We start from the raw sequence: 19992 nt of genomic DNA, 5'->3' as shown, positions 1-19992 counted from the left end.
TTTTGAGCAGAAATCAATGCGAAAATTTCAATGACATGCGTATGGAACAAGTCATTTTATTTCTGTTATCCTGTTTCATCTCCTTTTCATAGTCCAAACTGTTGTAAACACATCTGTGCTAGGTTTTATATAGTGAAAAGTTCAACGGAAGATGTGTCGTTCCACAATTTGTTAAATATACAATTAACTGTTTGGCAGGTAGTTCTTTTAAGCAACAATACATCCTGCTGTCTTCTGTGTTTAATTGGACTTGTACCGTCAGTTAAATTAGAGCGAAGTAAACAGAGGTTCAATACTGCCAAAGAAAACAAATTACAAATGTAAATTGCTTGATATACATATTAAGTTTTATTTCCTGAAGAGTTGTTCATTCTGAATTTTTCCAGTCCTTGATAATGGATGAAAATCTCAGCAGAGGTTACATCCAACTGGGCAAAGCCCGTGCTGCAAATGGTTTTCGGTTCACAAACGGTTTTAGTCATCTTTCACCTCCAGTTGATAAATGCAATTGCATCTATTTTGCATTAGTTTTAGCAGGTGTTGGGTTTCTTCTTCCATATAACAGGTAATCTCTTCACTAAATTTACAAGTAAATTTGTGTTGCTGGACAAATAATAAAGTAGTAATAAGATTAAAATTAAGATTACATTTTCCTCACTAACACATCTTTAACTTCTATTTCTCTCCTAGTTTCATCATTGCTGTAGACTACTTCCAAGGAAAGTATCCTGGAACTACTATTGTATTTGACATGTCACTTGTTTACATAGTGATGGCATTCTTTGCTGTACTTGCCAACAATGTTCTAGTGGAGACATTGTCCTTGAATACTCGCATCACTTTTGGTAGGATGTCCATATCTTAAATTTTTTTGCATTAATTCAATTACACTGTACTCTGGATTTTGTTGCACTATACCATTTGTACTTCTCTCATCATATAAAAGTTTTCCTAGCCAGTTTATACCTTTGTACATTATTAACAAAGGATTAACAGAACCTTTATGGCTTAACAGGTTTAGATGTGTAGAAAATCTTTCTATTATTTTACACATATAACTTTATAGATTAAAGTTTGATATAATTTGTGTTTCATATGCCATAGTGTATGAAACCTACAAACTAAAAGTAACTGTCTTTCTCAAACGTAAACCAGTAATGTAAATGCTTCCATTATAGGTCATTATGTCATATTCTACTTACATCTCAACATGTCTTATTAAATTTCCCTCCATTAATAAAACATCACACTTCAGCAGGGGTTGAATCCATCTACTTCTCTTTTTGTTAAAGGCATTTCACATTTATTTTCATGCATTTCAGGTTATCTCGTTTCTTTCTTCACACTGCTTTTTGTGGCAATATGTGAAATAGGACTGGATATCTTTGAAACCAGTACATCTTACACTGTCAACCTCATTGCAGTGGCTATTGTGGCTTATGGCTGCACTGGTAAGAAATTGAACAGAATCTGTAGGTTATAGATTAGACTGTAAGTGCAGAACATGAGAAGTATGTGAGAATTTATTTGAAGCATGAGAAAAAATAATAGATGTAATAATATCAGATTAGAGCTGTGTATGGGTCAGGAACATAACACTATAAGTCTTGCCTTTTCTTATTCCTTTGGGCCAGTTAGATTTTAGGCACATAGAGCCTATTCCGTGAACTCTCATCTAAGAATTGGTCTTTCCATCTTGGAGGAAATGTGAACTACAGAAGGTGTGTCTAGAGACAGTAGCAAACTTATCACCAGACAAATTGAGAGGATGGTAACTTATCATGGTGAAGCAATAATATCTTAATTCTGCCTTTGAAGTACATTTTATCAGGTTACTAGAATTAAGGAAGAAATGTATGAATAAATTTGACTAGAAGTCTACTACTGATGTCTGTATATGAGAATTATGTTAAAATAGATTTTATGGATAAAGGTTATAGAGATGATGTTGATTAAAGTGGTTAAATATAGGACAAGTGGCAGGCAGTCTTTTGTGGTGATGAAGGGAGCTTCTTGAGCAGCTAAATATGTATCTATTAAACCATTCAAAACTGTAATAAAAGTTTAGTAAGGAAAAAGGAAGAAAGGCATGTAGTTTTGTGATGTCTTAATTTAAATTATCATAAAAACATACTCAACATTGAAAGGACTATGCTGGATGTTAAAAAGGAGGAAAAACTGTGTTGTACTACAAGCTGAAAATAAATTAAAAGTTTTGTATGTAAAATTTCAAACAGTTCTGTCATACTCAATTTGGTGTCAATTATTTGTTTCAGTGCAGCAGTCCAGTTTCTATGGTTACACCAGCATGTTACCAAGCCGCTATACTCAAGCTGTCATGGCTGGTGAAAGTAAGTATACATACACACCTTGTAATTTGCTAAAGATAACATTGTAAATTTCAGTTAGGTTTATATTTTATGTTACATACAATTTTAATGCAGTGATATCTTTGTAAGAATATCTTGTATATAATCTAATTTTTCTGCAGGTCAATAACTATTTTTCAGTTAGAATTGTCAGTAGAATAAATATCACTGACATGATTATGAGGATATGTCATCCCTTTAAGTGTTTTGAATGTTTAATTTCTATGAAATGCTATTTCACCACACCCTTTTGAACTTTCTCTAGTATGACCATCAGGAGCAGATCATTCAGTGAATAAGAAATTTCTTTCTTATTCCTGCTCTGTTGATCCTTCTTCCACCCACCTCTTAATTTTCCATATTTATGCAGAGAGCAACAATGTCTGGGGATGACCTACATTTCTTCCATTCATTAGAGGCTGGAGGCTTTTCATTCATTGGCACACACATTAACAAAGATTACGCTCTTCTGTTTTGCTTGTGCTTACAGGTGCTGCAGGTTTCTTAGTGTCTGGTAACCGTATCCTAACAAAGCTTTTGCTCGATGACCCCAAAATCAATACAATCATCTTCTTTGTAACATCTATTGGAATAGTGGCATTATGCTTCTGTCTGCATCAAGTTGTACAGAGGACTGATTTTGTTCAATTTTACATCACACTGTGTCGTGAATCACGCAAGATTGTGCTGGAACCAATGGAAGATGTTGGCTTGGTAAGAATATTCCCTCTTATTTTCTTATCATGGGATTGTTAAATTTTTTTAAATCTGTGAGTGAAATACATAAAACTCCTTTTCCCATCACCATAATTATCAACCCAAATGTGCTGACCATGGCCCCACCAGATAACTTGCAAACTCAACTGGACAAAACTAACAAACCACTGAACTGATCACTCAGGTGACTCTCAGTTTAATGCTTCTGACATAAAAGTCTGTCACTGGATTCAGTCCAATTCACATTATTAGAATCTACTGATTAAGATCTGTTTTAATGTTATAATTTCTTCTCCATCTGAGATTTTAAAGAGGGTTCTTCATGAGAACTTTGTGTATGTTTCTAATACCATCATACAGCATTTCACAGTCAAGTCAGTCTACCATTGTAAAATTTAATTAATTTTGTACATCTTTCTTAGGTCAAAATATTTGCCTTATAGCTTTAACTGTAACTGTAATTTAGTAGGATTTGAGGTTTTCATGGCAGTGAGTCTGAAGAAGGCTGTTATCTGGGTTGTTGTGTCATGTACTCCGGTAAATGTCAGTAAACTTCTACCAGACTACATGGCGCAATGACAAAGAAGACAGCCATCTTCAAAAGGTTAATTTACAGTTTTGTATATATTTTAATGTTCAGATTTTAAATAGCAGGTGGGGAGACAACAATTTTGAACTGCTTGGTAGAAAACATTCCCTGAAGTTAATATGCTATCTATTTCTTCATGACCAAAATTTTGATTTGTTACCATCATACCCAAATATATGAGGTATTCATTAGCTACCCTTATATTATGATTTTTCCTGCAGTCTGGCGACAAGATTTGAACATATACTTAGTTTTCTCTGTATTTACTTTTAAAACAACCACATTACCTTCATCTAATAGAACTTGTAAATTATTTTTACTTATGGCATTTATGTTTTTGCCCAGTATATTAATATCAATGTTGACCAGAAAAGGAAGTGTTTTATTCAACTCCAATCCCCCATTTTCTTGGAACTACCTAAAGTCTATACACTAGTGTATGGCACATAGAAGCTATAAGAAGAACCCATGTCTACTTTCACTTAATGCTTCCATATTATACATAAACTACTATAAAGTTCTAGTTATATAACCTGCTCATCTGAGTAGCTCATAATTATTGCTTCTGTGTGACAACTTTCATGTATTGGAAATTTGTAATAATAAATACTTTTCATAAATAAAGGCTATAAATTTACACAGTTATTAATTTATAAGTCCTGCTGTAAATAATAGCATAATGAAGTGTTTAACTGTAGATGGATCAATTGGACCAAGCTGATGGTATGATGAAGACTCAGTATGGAGTGCTCAAATTGCAGCAGAGTCCTCTGGCAACAGATTCTGGGACTAGTAGCTCTGATAATGCAGCAGTGGCAGCAGCTGCTGCTGTTACTGGACATTACTCACCATTCAGTTTCTCCAATCCAGTATATGAACCCACAGCTGCTAACGCACCAGGATCTGGAGCTGCTGAAGGTCCAACCTATAAAGTAGAGGATGTTGTTATCCGCATGAGGAGTGTGTATGGTTCAAGCCAGGGAAAGGCTTGGGGGGGTTTGAAAAGTAAGTTACCAGTAGTTAAAACTTATTAGTTGTGATTAGATTTCTTTTGTGTTTACCAACAATATTTTCATCTGTTCTTATATCACAATCAAGACTTTTAACCTTCATCAAATGGGAATAGGAGGTTTAAACTCCTGTGTTATGTGACTGCTGGCAGAATCTTAACTGTGGGGTTAATGGTTTAGAGATATGCTAGTGTGATGCACAGCCAGCTGGACTGCATATTAGCCATGGCACATGGTCGATAAAGGTTAATTTAAACCGAGTTTAACTAAGGAACATCTTTTTAGCATGAAACTTAAATTATGTTATTTACAACATAGAATTTTCTGATATTGGTCATTGTATGAGACTTTATGAGGATACTGATAATACTGATAACTCACAATGAAAGAAGAAGAAAAAACATACAATTCAGAAAACTGAAGCTGGCATGTTTGGATTCATACTTTGGTCATGAACTTCATAATGCAGGAAAATATTTCCAGCATTTTGGAATTATTTCCTATGTAGTATGTTTTTATGCTCTTACAAAAATCACTCCCTAATAATTTAGAAACTCTAATGATTTCTGCAGTATGTAGAATAAGAAATCTCATGCAATTTTGTCCTTTACTGATATTAAAAGAAAATTGGTTATGTCCCTTATTTATGCAAGCTCACTTTGCATTATTGATTAGTATCAATTGCTTTAACTTCATATATTTGTTTGGATGTTTTTGGTGGGTTTCATAACAGAAGCACATTGTAAGAAATATTTTATCTGCAGGAATTGTTATTTGGATTGATTAAAGTTGTTACTTCCAAGTAAGACCTTTATTGTAGAGTTAGAAGGTATAATAGTTTATCATACTTCATACTGCCATTTCAGGAGGCTTCATGGCACGATGGAAAGTGGCAAAAACCATCTGGCCATACATGCTCTCTATTGGACTGGCTTACTTTGTTACCCTCTGTCTGTATCCAGGCATTGAGAGTGAGATTATTAGCTGCAAATTTGGCAGCTGGATGCCTGTAATTCTAATGGCTGTCTTCAATGCTGCTGATCTTGTGGGGAAGGTATGTATAGTTCTTAGCATAAAATTGTATAAGTAGATATACACTATATTTTGAAGAGAGATGCTTGGTTTTTAAATAGAGAATTGCTATCCTTTAAGCTTAATTTTGTTGTCCACCATCTCCAATACAATAACTGTCAGTAACTTCTTAATAAAAATAGGAGATGAAGATGTTAATCTGACAATTTTCATTGTGGTGACTAGAATATTTTGATTATTTTAAGTGGGTGTGAAACTTTGTGTCTCTCCCTTAGAGAAAAACATAAATTGGAGTTGTTTGAGAATAAACTTCTGAGGCAAATATTTGGATCCACTCAAATGGTAGTATCAAGAAGATGAAGAAAATTACATAATGAGGATCATCATCATTTATACTCTTTGTTTGGTTTAGTTAGGGAAATAAGATCAAGGAGGATAAAATGGGCAGTACAATAGCATGTATAGTGGTAAATGAGAAATGCAGGTACAATTTTGGTCAGGAAACGTTAATGGAAGAGATCATTTTGGAGAGTTAAGCAAAACGGAAGGATGATATTAAGATTGATCTTACGTATATAGGATGTGAATGTGTGGACTGGATAAACGGAGTTATTTTATATAAATTAAAAATAAAATGATGTAACAAATCATATTTAATTGCATTCTATATGTTTTACAAGATACATCTTTTACCATGTAGTTGGTGAATTTTAATAATTTAATGTATTCATCAAGAAAATTTACCTGTTTGAGTTAACACTGTTGTCTTGATTTGGTGGCATTGACAGGTCTTAGCATCAGTACCATATGACTGGTCACGGACACAGCTCATAGTGTTTGCATGGCTGCGTACATTACTGATACCTATGCTGCTGCTGTGTGCTACTCCTCGAGGTAGTCCTCTGATTCCAGGGGAAGGATATCCCATGTTATTCACTTTGCTTCTGGGAGTGACCAATGGACTGGTAGGCAGTGTGCCCATGATTCAAGCCCCTAGCAGAGTCGCTGAAGAGCACAGAGAACTGACAGGTAATTAGGATGTCATGCAAATGTTTGAACCTCATTTCACATTTGAGGTTTTTATGGCAATGTATCAATGATCTTCTGCGTTGAACACATGTTTTATATCTGTAAGTATAACAAGGTGTCTGAATGCCGATGTAGTAAACCCTTGATTTAATAGACTAATAGGTACCAGTAATGCATCCTTAGACATAATTTCCATTAGGAACAGATTAGTAACAGGAACTGGACACCTTCAATGACACATGATTTATTAAACCATTACAGTGTTAAATCCAATGATCATTAACAGACATTTTTTGATTTAATGGACTTTGTCTGTTAAAACTGAAAATGTATGCTAATGCCTTGCATCCAGAAAACATTTGGCAACACCAGATGGTGTTCATTAAATCCAAAATTCTTTAACTGTGGTTTGTTCAGTTGAGAGTTTACTGTGTATCTGCAGTAATGTTTTTGAGATATTTTTCTCTCTGTCTGGATAGCAACTTGTTTCAAAGTTAAATCACGTTCTGCAGTTACATGATTAATTTATACAACTTTCATGCAACACATGTGTTTTCTGCTGTTTGGAGAATGGTAACACAAATTTAATGAAATTGGTCACTTTGTTATAAAGTTAAAAAGGATGGGGACATATATACAGACAGCCTGGAAATCTATGGGGGGCGGGGGGGGGGGGGGGGGGGAAGAAACTAAAAATTGAGTACAAATTAAGAAGTCTAAAAATTCGCTTTAAATTAAGGTACATGTTATGTCTCAAGACTTTTGATTATGTCTTTGACTGTACTGTTCCTGTGGTTGGTTACTGGCTTGTTCTGTGTTGTGTGAACCCATTTTATTTTAGTGTTATCAGTTTTATTCAATAAAGTGAGTACATTTGTGTTCATTTATCAATTTATTATTTCTCTGTTTGTTTATAACCAGCAGATAATGAGTCCATAGACTAATCTATCACATGAAAGTGATGCAAAAAATTAAAAACATGTGGTGGATTAACTTGTTAATTGTGCTGTTATATAATTTTATGAGGACTGAATTATAATTATTTCAGGTAACATCATGACACTATCCTATAACATTGGTCTTACTGCGGGATCCCTCGTAGCATACTTATTGGATGCAATTTTGGGTGCACCGCACCCTGACACTTGCAGACCAGGAAGATCATCAATAATGAGTCCCATGCCAAGTACAAAATTTCCACTAATTTCAAATACTGTTGATATGTTTACACCTGCATTGACAAATTTGTCATACATCATACCCACTGAGGCAGGGTCTAGTATTACCCCAAACCAACTTTTTGGTCCCTTCAACACTACAGTTGCTGCCAAAACTACAGCATTGACAACTAGCATGACTGCTGCTACTGCCACCGTCCTAGCTACTGTCTTGGGAGTAGCTGCACATACCCTTGCACCTGAAAAAATCACGCCAACGGCAGCTGCAATCTCTAATATTACATATAGTTCTGCATTTGTTCCATTTAACACAACTTTCTCAAATTAGAGACACTGCTGTGTTTGTGTATGTGTATGTGTGTGTGTGTGTATGTGTATGTATGTGTGTGTGTGTGTGTGTGTACGTACACGTAAGTGTGAGAGTGTAAATAGAACTGTGTAATAGATTCTCAAACTGGATGCATAACAAGGTTGTGACAAAGTTCTGGAGGACAGAGACATTCTAATGATACATGTTGTAAAAACAAAAGATTACACTGGTAAATTACATGGACCATACTATTGCCACTGAGATAAGAGAACAGTTATACTTTTTTCTGTAAAACAAAAAAATTATATTGGTAAATAAACTTACATCACATTATTGCTGTAGAGATAAGAGGGTAGATTAACTTGACATTAGCAATGCAGTTTGCTTGATTTTCTACATTCTGTTATTTTCTGTGTTTATACCGATGCTGCATTCTGATTTGAGATGGGACTTGGTACTGGGGTAAGACACTAGTCTGTAATCTAGAAGTTTCAGATTCTTGATCATATCTGTGTGTAGATATTTCTGCTCAGCTGTAAAAGATAAAACTTTGGTAATGTGATGAGTACTGGACTCCAGTTCATGGTTTGGAGTCTACGTTAAGCTTTAGATTGCCTCTGCCAATCATCATTCTCATGATCACTTTATTAAAGGAATAGTGATAATTTTCACTATTGATGCTGCTGCATTACAAATAGATTATGTGCAATTTCCTAGGCTGGCAGAGGTCAGAAAGGTCATCATACACCATATGTGAGGTATTAGATACTTAGAAAACAAACAGGCAAACAAATTTTATGATTTTAATGAATGTATTACTTAATCTATTATATATTTTTTTTCTATATCTGCTCTTATCTAGTCCTGTTGCTAAGAGACCATAAATGGTTTTAATGAAGCAACTACTATGTGGCACCACAATGATGAATAATAAAGAAGGTATATGATGTAAAACTCATTTTTAGAACTGAATAATTTGGTGTATACAAGATAAAAATATCTGATGTCACATACTTTAGTTTTTAGAGTCTAAATTAATGGTGAGTAAGATTAAGTCAATGTTTGTTCCTTACAGTGACTTACAATGTCTATCACTTAACAGGTTAGGAGTCCTGTTATTGTTTATACAACAAAGAGGTGTTATACAAGATTGTTTTAAGAGCAACATTTTTGACACAGGAAATATACATTTATAAGATTGACATAATAATATTAAATACAATTAATTTGATGTGCTTTGTTTTAACAAAAACCCAGTGGAGAACAGGAACGTCAGCCTCTATGTCTGAAATAATTAAGTTAGCTTTGCTCTTTCATTCTTCCTTTTCCAATTATGTAAATTTTGGTTTGCAGCTGAAACTTAAAAACAAAATTTATGATATTTGAATGTAATTTTGAGTTATATATATGAATTTGTCCATATTTTTATTGTATAGTAATATGTTTTCGATCCCATAGAGAACTTGGTAAGGTAATTACCATAAATAAATAGTGAAAGAAAATATTTCTCTAAAAGAGGACAGTATAAAACATGTTTATGAAAAGACCGACAGTTTCGTCCCAGATCACAGATGCTGAATAATACTTTTTAAGTTTCTATATAGAAATATGTTTTGCAGAATTTTTATCTTTATATTCGCATTTCTACATGTGTAATGTAATAAAATATAGTGAATAATTTATTTCTGTAGTAAAGATTGAAATAGAAAGGTACCGTCACAGTTAATACAAGAATGACAGAAAACTTTAAAACTGTTTGTATGAACTGAATTAAAACACAAGTAACAGCTTGGAATAAGAAAGTTTAGTTACAAATAAACTAGTAGATTTATTGTAAAATGAATTGTATTGCATTGCATTTCAGTGCAGACATATATAGTATATTTTGAAGGAAAACTATGTCTCTTTGATTGCTGCCTAAGATGGTGCCATTTGTAATGTTTGATTTATGTCTATATATATATGGTTCCTACGTTATTTTTTCATTCATGTTTATGTGTCTTAACCTTTACTATGTATTGCAGATTACACATGATTCAGCTTACTGGATTTTTTATTTATATTGTTGCTTAATGATACATAATATATGTTTCATAACCGTCAGGTCCTTTGATGAGATTTAATAAAATTCCTTTAATAAAAGTGTCATGATATGGTATAGAATTTGGTCTGTGTCAGTTGTTGGATGGATTCACTGAAAATTCTGAATAAAAATACATCTCTGTATCAAAGAGAACATTCATCCACTTCAAAATTAATACTGAAAATGATATTAATACACAGATATATTTACTATAATAGCCATAGTTACTATAATATATGTCTTTTTTTAAGGAATTTAGTGATTAATTAAACCAAAAGCAAATTGTGCCAAATGTTTGTAGATGTATTTTCTTCAAATAATTCACATTACACATTCATTGACCTTCACTCATGACTCTTTACAGTTCTGTCCATGTTGCTAGGGTTTTCAGATGGCTTCTTAATATACTGAATGGATAGTCACTTTTGATCCTAAAGAAATGCAACATTTTGAATAATAACTGGAATTATGCAACAGCATTAATTTTACAACATTTTATAATTCAAAATTAATTAAATAAGTGAGATCAATAGGTGAGGGTGCTAGTTACAACATTTCAGAAAATGCTTTTCACTTTATTATGACTGAAGTGAAATTTCTAAGGAAAGTGACCTGACAGGCCTGTGGTGGTACATTGCCACCAACAATTAAGAATTCTTTATTGTTCATAAATGTTGAAAGTCTTTATGCTTTATCTGTTATATGTAATTAATAAATACAAGAGAAGTATACAAGGTGTAATTATAATAATATACAGTGGATTCTGACTAGACATAAACAGGACTAAGTGTTAGAAAACTTATTAAACTGGAATAACGTTTTTGATGTGGATAAGCCATTTTGATTGTAAATAGAGTTTGAAACTGTTCTGAGGCATGTTATAACCAGACAGCCATCACTGTTATAGTATTTATTGGGTTATTTCAATCTCTATAATGAACACTTAATAAGAATATTCTGAAAGTGACAAATGACATTTTCGACATTTCTGATCATGTTTCCTCGGTGGGTTTGACACAGAAATCAAAGCATAAATGTTCAGTGATGGAATGCTGTGACTAATATTATTTAATAATCTTGTAGAGGGTTAATTTTGAATTCCTTAAATGTTCAGTTAATTTTAAAAAAATATGTTTTTACATAGATCACTGTATTTTTCAAACCATATAATTTTATGAAATTTAATGATGCTTATAATTTTCTGAGCAATGATATTAAAGGAAGCCAGTGTTTGAAATACGTAAATTATTCTTTATGTTGCACTATACAGTTAAATCTCTTTAATCACTGTACAGATTTGTATGTCTGCAACATTTAAAAACTGGAAGACATATAAATGTAGTTATAAATATTCATTAATTAACTTATCCTTTATGTTATAAATGTATAACAGCATTTTGTCACCGAGGTATGAAATTTGTTTCACTTCCTGTGCAATTTAAACAAAAGGAACACAGAATAATTGTTTTACTTCACCAATATTTGCATGGTTACATATAAAAAGGTTATAGTAATATTTCCAGAAAATTTTGTTTAGCATGGTCATGTACCATAATTAAAAAAGTTCTAAATTTAAGTTATAAGTAATTTATCTCGCTTTAACAGTGCCAGTGTAAAATCAACTGAAATTTTCTTTATATTGAAAGTCAGTTATTATGAAATTAAACTATGAGTTTTATTATATTTGTTTATTGAAGGTTAACTAGAAAGTCAGCCTGTTGTTGCTGAATTTTCTGATGTCAAAGAAAATGCATTACTGTTTCAAACAGGGGTGGAGCATTCATGTTAACTATGTTAGCCTGGCAAACACTGTTAACATGAACACATCATCCCCAGTTTCAAATCTTATCAGCTTGAAAGAACCATGTTTATTTTTGTTCATTTTACCGTGTGTTTATTGGAGTCTCTCTTGAACATCATGGAATGCAATTTCCTAATTTAACGATCCTGTTGTTTCAAAAGTCACCTAACTGCAATCTGAATGTCAGAGTGGGGCATCAGGTTACAAGTTGAACATAACATTTTAATGTGCACAACTGTGTGAATGTATTATTATTCCTCAAAGCATAATTTTAAGGTGGGAAGCGTAGATTTTAATTTATTATGAACCTTACATACAGAATATTTAAGAGTCCTGACTGCCCTACAATCAGAAAGTTTTTGTCCTCAGTTCTTTAGAAATTACTATGTATGGAAGCATTACTGGGGCTTTTCAATTAATCTTATTTCTAATCTGTAAAAAACTGGCGTCCCCTTAAATTTTAGATCCCTTCAGACTCAAACTTTAGCAGTTCATTTCATTATTTTAAGATTACTCTGCCACAAATACTGATCACAAGAGTTGGGTCTATTAAAATGCGCTTGTATTTAATGAATTAACAAGTGGGGAAAACTTTTCACACTATTCTCACTAAATACCCTTCAAACTTTTAGTACAGCCAGTCAGTGGGAAATGAAGAGGTGGTGGTATAACCTTAATTCACATGAGCTGTGAAATAAAAGCTGTTATTCTCAATTGCATAAGTTGGGAATATCTTCCTAATTGGTTCTTTCAATATGCTTTGTCCTTGGACCATTGTAATATGAACAAAATTCCCAAGTACCAATAAATTGACTAGTTCATTGCTTTTATGAATCCCTAACTTTAACATTAATTGGTATTAATTTGTATTGTTTCAGTAGGTATAAAATATGTTTCACATCATTTTTCTAACAACATGTCATTTCTAATGTGTTCCATTTTCATGGTTAAAAGCTACCACCATGTATTATGACTATATGGCAATCTGAAATCATCGTTGTACAAGAATTTATTCTACATTCAGCCTCAAAGTCCAACTTTAACTAAACATAAATTCTGTAGACATGTTAATATATATATTTTTAACCTGGAGGAATATTTCCTTGGTAGAACTTTCCAGTGTTCAGTGTACTCATATTTTATTAAATTATGTCATGTAGATGTATGAAACAGAATGATAGTAATTAACAAATTTCATATCTTAGTGATATAATTATATCTATGTTGATGTTGGTGTTCTGTGTTGTAATGCTGCATGGAGTTATAGGTAGACACCTACATTTTTGGAGATCAATATGCCTTTAGCTTTAGGGCATTCTATTCTTTCAAAACAGTGATACCTTCCTATAATTTTTCGTGGTGTTACAACCTAGAAGACAAACATTGACATCTTCAACATAGTAAGAACTTAAAATCTCATAAATATATTAGTTTCATAATAGACAGTTATGTAAGGGAAGAAATATAATGCTTGTATATACCTGTAAATGTCAGTATATAGTGTAACAAGGTAATTAATTGTTAGACATGCTTTGTGTACAGTTGTATTTGACTCCTTTAGTTGTTGACGTTAGAAGTGTTTTGAAAATATATGTAGAAGTTAAATCATAATGGATGTGGAAGAAAACTGTATTACATTAAATGTGAAAATAAAACTGCTTAAAATATGAATTCTTGCAATGTTTCTATTTGTTTAGTGCTGATTTGACCTCTGTTTGTAATCTTACAGATTTTGCAGTTGATAATACTTGAAACATTTTAACCATTCAACAAAAGCAACATCCAAAACACCAGCATTTTTGAGATGTTACTTCATTGGAAACCATTCTATTTCAGAAATTCTTAGAGCATGTCTTGACTTTATAATATTAATCAATAACATCTGTAACTCTATAATTAAAATTGATATGAACTTCATTTGAAAGTAAACCTGCAGACTTAAATAAAAATATAATTTCACATGTGTTTTGTTATTTAGTATTCAGTATCAAAGTAAAAGGAATAGCAGAATAGGTAATTACTAACAGTGAAGTTCTGATAGCAGGTGGTGTTGCATGCCATGTTAAATATGCAGTGCCTATATAAACTGAACACATCTATCCATAAATCAGACACCAGCTTCATAGCATCACTATACCTACAAGATTACTGTATATGCATGTATTGTGTTTAGAACAGAAAACAGTAAAGCTGTTTTATCAGATATACTATAACCATATTTCAGTGCTAGAAAAAGAAACTTATTAAGAGTACAGAAATTATATAATCTGTAAAACGAGAACAACATATGATATTTAGCACCTTATAATGATGGAAAGCACTGAAGCTGAGCAAAGGAAACAACAAGAATTAATAGAGAATTACAGTCTAAGATTCCATTTTAGGGCACTGAAGTTATGTGGTGTATTACCTCCAGAATGTGTTTATTCAAGTCTGTGGAAATCAAGATTATATGATATGTACACTTGTTTGGTACTCATTTGGTTTATACCTGCCATTGCTGCTATGTTCATTGAATTATGCAACTATCTGAATAGTCTTGAAAAAGCCATACCCATAATTTTTCAAATATCTGCTTTTGTGTTAAGTGCAATATTGGCAATATATTTTGTATATAAAAGGAAAATTATGATAGAATTATTTCACATATTGGAAACAAATTTTAGACCTTACATGGAAATACTAGGATCTTCTACAAAAAAATTAAAAACAATGGAGGAGTCGCTGTACACTGGGAAACTTATTTCAAATACATTCTTGGGTGTTAGTTGTGTAACAGTATTTATATGGGTCGTAATACCGACTATAAAAGGATATATTGAATTTATTCTCCAGATTAATCAGGAAGGCATAGAACACAATCATGGCAAATACTTTGGATTAGCAATGTGGTTTCCTTCAAACGTAAATAAGTCTCCATTTTATGAAATTGCACAAATTCTACATGGAGTTACCGTAATTACAGGTGTTCTGAATATCACAGGATGGTTTATAGCAATGTTAGGGCTGATGTACCACACCGCCTCACATTTCAGTATGTTGGTAGATTTAATTGAAGATATCAACATAATATTTTCTACAAAAAAGGAGTCTGAGCAGCATTGTCTTCATACACCACAACGAAAACAGTACAGAGATGAACGTCATGCTGAAGATGAGTCTGATGAAGAAAGTCAACATTTGGCACAGCTGCATAAATATTTGACATCTTGTATCAAGTACCATCAAGAAATAATTGGGTACGTAAATAGCGTGTAACAAAATTCATCTTCCATTTTAAAAGTTAGGAAATATATGCATAGCATAAAAATTCTGCACATCTGCCAGTAGCCAACCCTTAATTTTTGAAATTGGACCAATTGATGTAAGAGATGCCTGCAATCAGCAACATTTGACCCCAACACCATAGTACGTATGTCCTTGGTGGTGCATTCTAAGGCAAAGCTGAAAATCAGTGGTGATAGAACATCTGCTTCTTTCGGACTGTTCTGATTAGGAAATGCATATTAATAATATACTTCATATGAAATTAGTTGTATAACTTAATAAATTAATTATTTACAGTTTATGCAAACAGATAGAAGACTTCTTGAGTCCAATGCTTCTAATAATCTTCGTCTTCAGTGAGGCTCTCATGTGCTTGTCTACATTTCGATTAGCATATGTAAGTAATAAGCATACGTTTGTTAACTGCTTTAACTTTATTACTTATTATGTATTTAAAACTGTTTCTTGTTTTACTGAGTTATAAACAATTTGCCCTGCTCACAAATATCCTCACTATTTGATCTTGCCCTTGAGTGCAAGACCAAGTTTCACACCTAAAGAAAAAAAAGAAAAACCCACCAACAACAACAAACAACTAACTAACTAACTAACTAACTAACTAACTAACTAACTAACTAACTAACTAACTAACTGACTGACTGACTGACTAACTGAAACTATAGTTTCATATGTTGGTTTGTTACTGCTGTTACCAAATATTTGAAATTTTACATTTGTAAGAGGTTGTTAATTAAAATTGTGTTATGATTTTTTCTTGCATTCTAGTGATGAAACAAATATTTACTTAGATCTCTGCCTTTATCTTTAGACCAGCCTACTAAATAACGAAAACTACAGATTTTGCAATTTTCTCGTTAATTTTAATACATACGAGAAACAAATGTGTCCCTTTCAATTCCAGTTTCTCCTAATATTTCTGAAGCTTTATTTCGACGTAGTATGGATCTGAAACAAAGCTGTGTCATTTAAAATTCCATTGCAGGGTTTTGCTGATGATGAGAGCCTAAAATTTCTGATGAGTGGTTCCTGCTTTTACGTTTGGTTGCTGTCATTCTGTTGGGCCGGCGAATACCTCACTGAACAGGTAAGTACGTCACACTTACTGTTGGGGAAATTTTCACAAAATGTTCGTTAGGAATCCACGTGGAAGACCTAGGCACAGAAAAAGGATAACACGAAACGAAACTTACGGATACAGCGTGGGAGGGGCGGACTGGATTCATCTGACTCGGAACAGCACCAGTGGAAGGCAATTTCTGACATTAGGTAAATATTTGCGTAATATAATATGACACGATAATACAGAAAATTTACTAGGGCCACAAAATTGACAAGTAGCAGGTTCTTAGGCCTTTATTTAGAGAATTTGTACCCGTCGAAAGAATTATATTAGTTGATTTTTGGTAAGAAATGCGATACAAAGTTCCTTCTATATCTTTTTATAAATTTGCGAGTCGGAGCACATGAATTATGTGAGTTTATATCAATTATTTCAGGAGTCAATTATTATGATGTTACATTCATGTCTCTTCATTACTTTCTATAGACTTTTTTTCTCTTAGCTTTCTTCGTTTTGTTTTCCCCCGTTTCATCGTTCTTAATCACTGTTTCCTATAATTTTTCCTCCTTGGAAATATGTTTTGTGGGGTGGGGGTAGCAAATGCTTCTTTAAATAACAATAAGTTAGCTGAACCACAAAAATCTAAATACCCTTTTTGTTACATCTCAATATTTCAGTGTGGGAATTATGTACCTCAACTTCCTTTTAGATACAATGCTGTTGTACGTGTGACGAAGGTGGCCAGAATTCCTAAGGCATAAAACTTCACAGTCTGTTGTTCTCTTATTTACAGAGTCTGGCAGTTGAAAAGGCGATTTACGGCTGTCCCTGGTATAAGCATTTGCAGACAATGCACGACATCAAGTTCGTCATTATGCGAGCTCAAAAGCCGATACAGCTCACCGCAGGGAAGTTCTATAATGTGTCGTTAGAAACCTACCTTCAGGTACATAGCTAGTTGGTCGAATTTTAGATTAGTTCAAAGTAATCCGAAAGCAGTTAATAGACCTATTATGAAATGCAACGAGTCGATTCATACTTTGTATTTTCAACAAATATTACTGGGCTGACACAAAAAAAAAGAGGATGTGATGGGCGGTGCATGTAGAACGGATGGGAGCGATGAGGAATGTGTATAAAATTTTAGTTTTAAAGAAACTTCGGAGTAAGGAAAATGTTAAAATTGTTCTTACAGTAACAGGGTTTGAGGACATGGACTGCGTTCATATGACTCAGAATCGGTTGCAGTGACGCGATATTTTAAAAAAGATAATGGATATTAGGGATCCATAAAAGTAGATACTATTTTGACTAGATAAGTGACTGCTCTAGAAAGTTACTTATTAACGTATAATTGTCGTACCACCATGATTCTTAGATCACTATTTACGTAGAAAAATAATTAGTGTAGTCGCCATCTTCTTACGTTCAATTTTCTTCAAATATGTATATGTATGCACACATTTAATCTTTATAACTGCATGACTGACCAAGTTATGAGTAATGAGATTAGGTGATAGAATGTTCTATTTTGTGAGAGCTGCTAATATTCGGCGCCTTTTAGAACTTGGAAAGGAAGATCAAAATAAGAAAAGCAGGAAAGAAATAAAGAATGTGAGGGGTGAAAGTGCGAAAGAAATCTAGTGGCATGATGTTCATACCGAGTTTCATGGAAATTAGACAGTATCTGTGTTATTGAGCAGGAAATGGTGAAGAGACCTAATCAATGACAACGAATAAATAATAATAATAATAATAATGTCTGTATTTGAATGAGGGGCTGGTGGAAAGACCACATCGCTAAAAATGAACCTAAATAACAGTGGGGCGAGGATATTTGAGTGAACTTTCCTTTGTTTCTTTTGTGCTTTCAGATAGCGAACACGGTGTACGCCTACTATACCTTATTGAAGAACGTTGCTGATTCGTAGGAGACACTACACAGATTTCTAGGACACAAAACTTGCACTTTGTATAAGCCTTTAAAGCTCAATGGTAACTATATGTACCAATTGCTTCAATAATTCTGCATTTTTCACAGTGTATTATGGGTTTTGTGTGATTCTTTGGGTAAACATTGATTAATTAAACAACGTTTATCAACTGATCTTTGTCATAGTGAAGTGTTCTCTTTGAGGTACGGATTGAATGTTCAAGCATTATTTGGACGATCTTGCTTCAAATGGTTGAAATGTGCACAAGTGTAATTTGCTGACGTTATATTCCCCATTGGATTGTTATGAGTTGACATATGTACTAGTGTACTGTAACTTGTATAGTAGGAAATTGAAATAAACTTGTCTCTTTTGATTTTGTTTCATTTAACTTAAAAGATTTATTGTCAACTATACTTGGCAGTGACTCTTAAAAGCCTGGCGTTACAAAGAATCTTTATTTCAATAACAGAAAAATAGCCGAGTAAAATGTTTACACATGATACATTTTAAGTCAGACCCCTTACTGACTTATCGCATCCATAAATTACGTCAGTAAATTTTGTTTAATTCCAAAACGTGTAACATAGAACTACTGACTATTGATAACATTTTATGAAATGGAATACACTTTCGTGGATGAGGTTATAAACCTGTCTAGTATATCCTCTTTATATTTTTATGTTATAATTAATCTGTTATGCACATAGACCTACCTTATTAGACTGAAAGTTTCTAATATTTTCCTCTATACAAGTTACATTATAATATGAATAGTCTTACAGACTATTCTGACATACCTCTTTCTGACTATGCTCTCTCGTTTTCCCGTTGTGCAGTCTGTCTTCGTCTTTGACTGGAGTGGACTGACGAAGAACTGGTTAGAGCGGAGTGTGGGTTAAGAGGTCAGTGCAATAGGCCGGCGTGTTTAGGTATTAATGTTTCTTCTGTAATTTGTAGGGTGCATTCACTGATGTGTTTTAGAATACAAACACTGGGATTAATGATTGTTATAATTTATTGTTATTATTTGTAGTGTACTTAACGACGTTGTCAGTAGCTCAGACAGTTAGTGTCGCATGATACGATGACTATTGAATAATTAACCGGAAGGACATGAAGGAGAGCGGTAGTATCTTTCCCGACATTTTACTGGAGAGACTGAAGAAACCAGTAACAAGTCAGGAGAACAGGCCTCCGAGCGGAGACTTTGAACCTGGGACCTCCCAAATACGAAGCGGTGGTGCCAACCACTCAGCAGCTACATTGGGTGGATTCACGTATTAACATATTAATTTTGGAGAGGTACCATACCGTTTTCGGGTTACTGGCGTATATTAGAATTATTATGGTGTCTGTGTGTGGTCTACAGTGCATCAGCACCATATGAAAGGCCAATGATTTTTCACTTTCTTCATATAAATAAGACATGAAGAGACTTGTGACACAGATAAGGAACAGTTTAATGCTTTTGATTATATTGATAAATAAATGTACCCTACTAGTTTTATAATATGTGATTTGGATGATGTAATTATGGAGAATGTAATATATGAGAGATTTTTGCAGAAATGTAACAATCCAACCATTTA

The 19992-nt window shown here is 33.2% G+C and overlaps 2 protein-coding genes across 3 annotated transcripts; both read left to right on the top strand.

Moving 5' to 3' along the window:
* The first annotated feature begins 9 nt into the window (after positions 1–9).
* Ent3 (equilibrative nucleoside transporter 3) lies at positions 10–13789 on the top strand. Of its 2 annotated transcripts, XM_022072818.2 has the most exons (10): positions 10–198; positions 387–565; positions 691–845; positions 1323–1451; positions 2277–2351; positions 2860–3083; positions 4374–4680; positions 5552–5739; positions 6506–6746; positions 7795–13789. In XM_022072818.2, exons 1-10 carry the CDS (start codon positions 31–33, stop codon positions 8250–8252), a joined length of 2124 nt encoding a protein of 707 aa, XP_021928510.1. In that variant the 5' UTR covers positions 10–30; the 3' UTR covers positions 8253–13789. The 2 variants fall into 2 exon arrangements, with proteins under 2 accessions (XP_021928510.1, XP_021928511.1); XM_022072819.2 differs by having other exon boundaries at positions 11–565.
* A 1365-nt stretch (positions 13790–15154) lies between these two features.
* LOC110834066 (4-vinylanisole receptor) lies at positions 15155–18573 on the top strand. The gene is made up of 5 exons (XM_022072853.2): positions 15155–15357; positions 15683–15782; positions 16389–16490; positions 17260–17412; positions 18341–18573. Exons 1-5 carry the CDS (start codon positions 15155–15157, stop codon positions 18395–18397), a joined length of 615 nt encoding a protein of 204 aa, XP_021928545.2. The 3' UTR covers positions 18398–18573.
* The last annotated feature ends 1419 nt before the right edge of the window (positions 18574–19992 follow it).

This window comes from Zootermopsis nevadensis, unplaced genomic scaffold (assembly GCF_977971745.1).
Source record: "Zootermopsis nevadensis isolate Lab colony 2312 unplaced genomic scaffold, Znev_1.0 Znev_ptg000017l, whole genome shotgun sequence".
NCBI lineage: Eukaryota > Metazoa > Arthropoda > Insecta > Blattodea > Termopsidae > Zootermopsis > Zootermopsis nevadensis.
This window is presented reverse-complemented; position numbering and strand designations above follow the sequence as displayed.

What these genes read in the sequence shown, in the direction of transcription:
- Ent3 (XM_022072818.2), top strand. Translation starts at nt 31, where the DNA reads ATGACATGCGTATGGAACAAGTCATTTTATTTCTGTTATCCTGTTTCA. An exon ending in TTTCTTCTTCCATATAACAG is followed by an intron (nt 566 to 690) that starts GTAATCTCTTCA and finishes TTTCTCTCCTAG; the next exon opens with TTTCATCATTGCTGTAGACT. An exon ending in AGAGCACAGAGAACTGACAG is followed by an intron (nt 6,747 to 7,794) that starts GTAATTAGGATG and finishes TAATTATTTCAG; the next exon opens with GTAACATCATGACACTATCC.
- LOC110834066 (XM_022072853.2), top strand. Translation starts at nt 15,155, where the DNA reads ATGTTGGTAGATTTAATTGAAGATATCAACATAATATTTTCTACAAAA. An exon ending in GCGAATACCTCACTGAACAG is followed by an intron (nt 16,491 to 17,259) that starts GTAAGTACGTCA and finishes TCTTATTTACAG; the next exon opens with AGTCTGGCAGTTGAAAAGGC. An exon ending in CGTTAGAAACCTACCTTCAG is followed by an intron (nt 17,413 to 18,340) that starts GTACATAGCTAG and finishes TTGTGCTTTCAG; the next exon opens with ATAGCGAACACGGTGTACGC.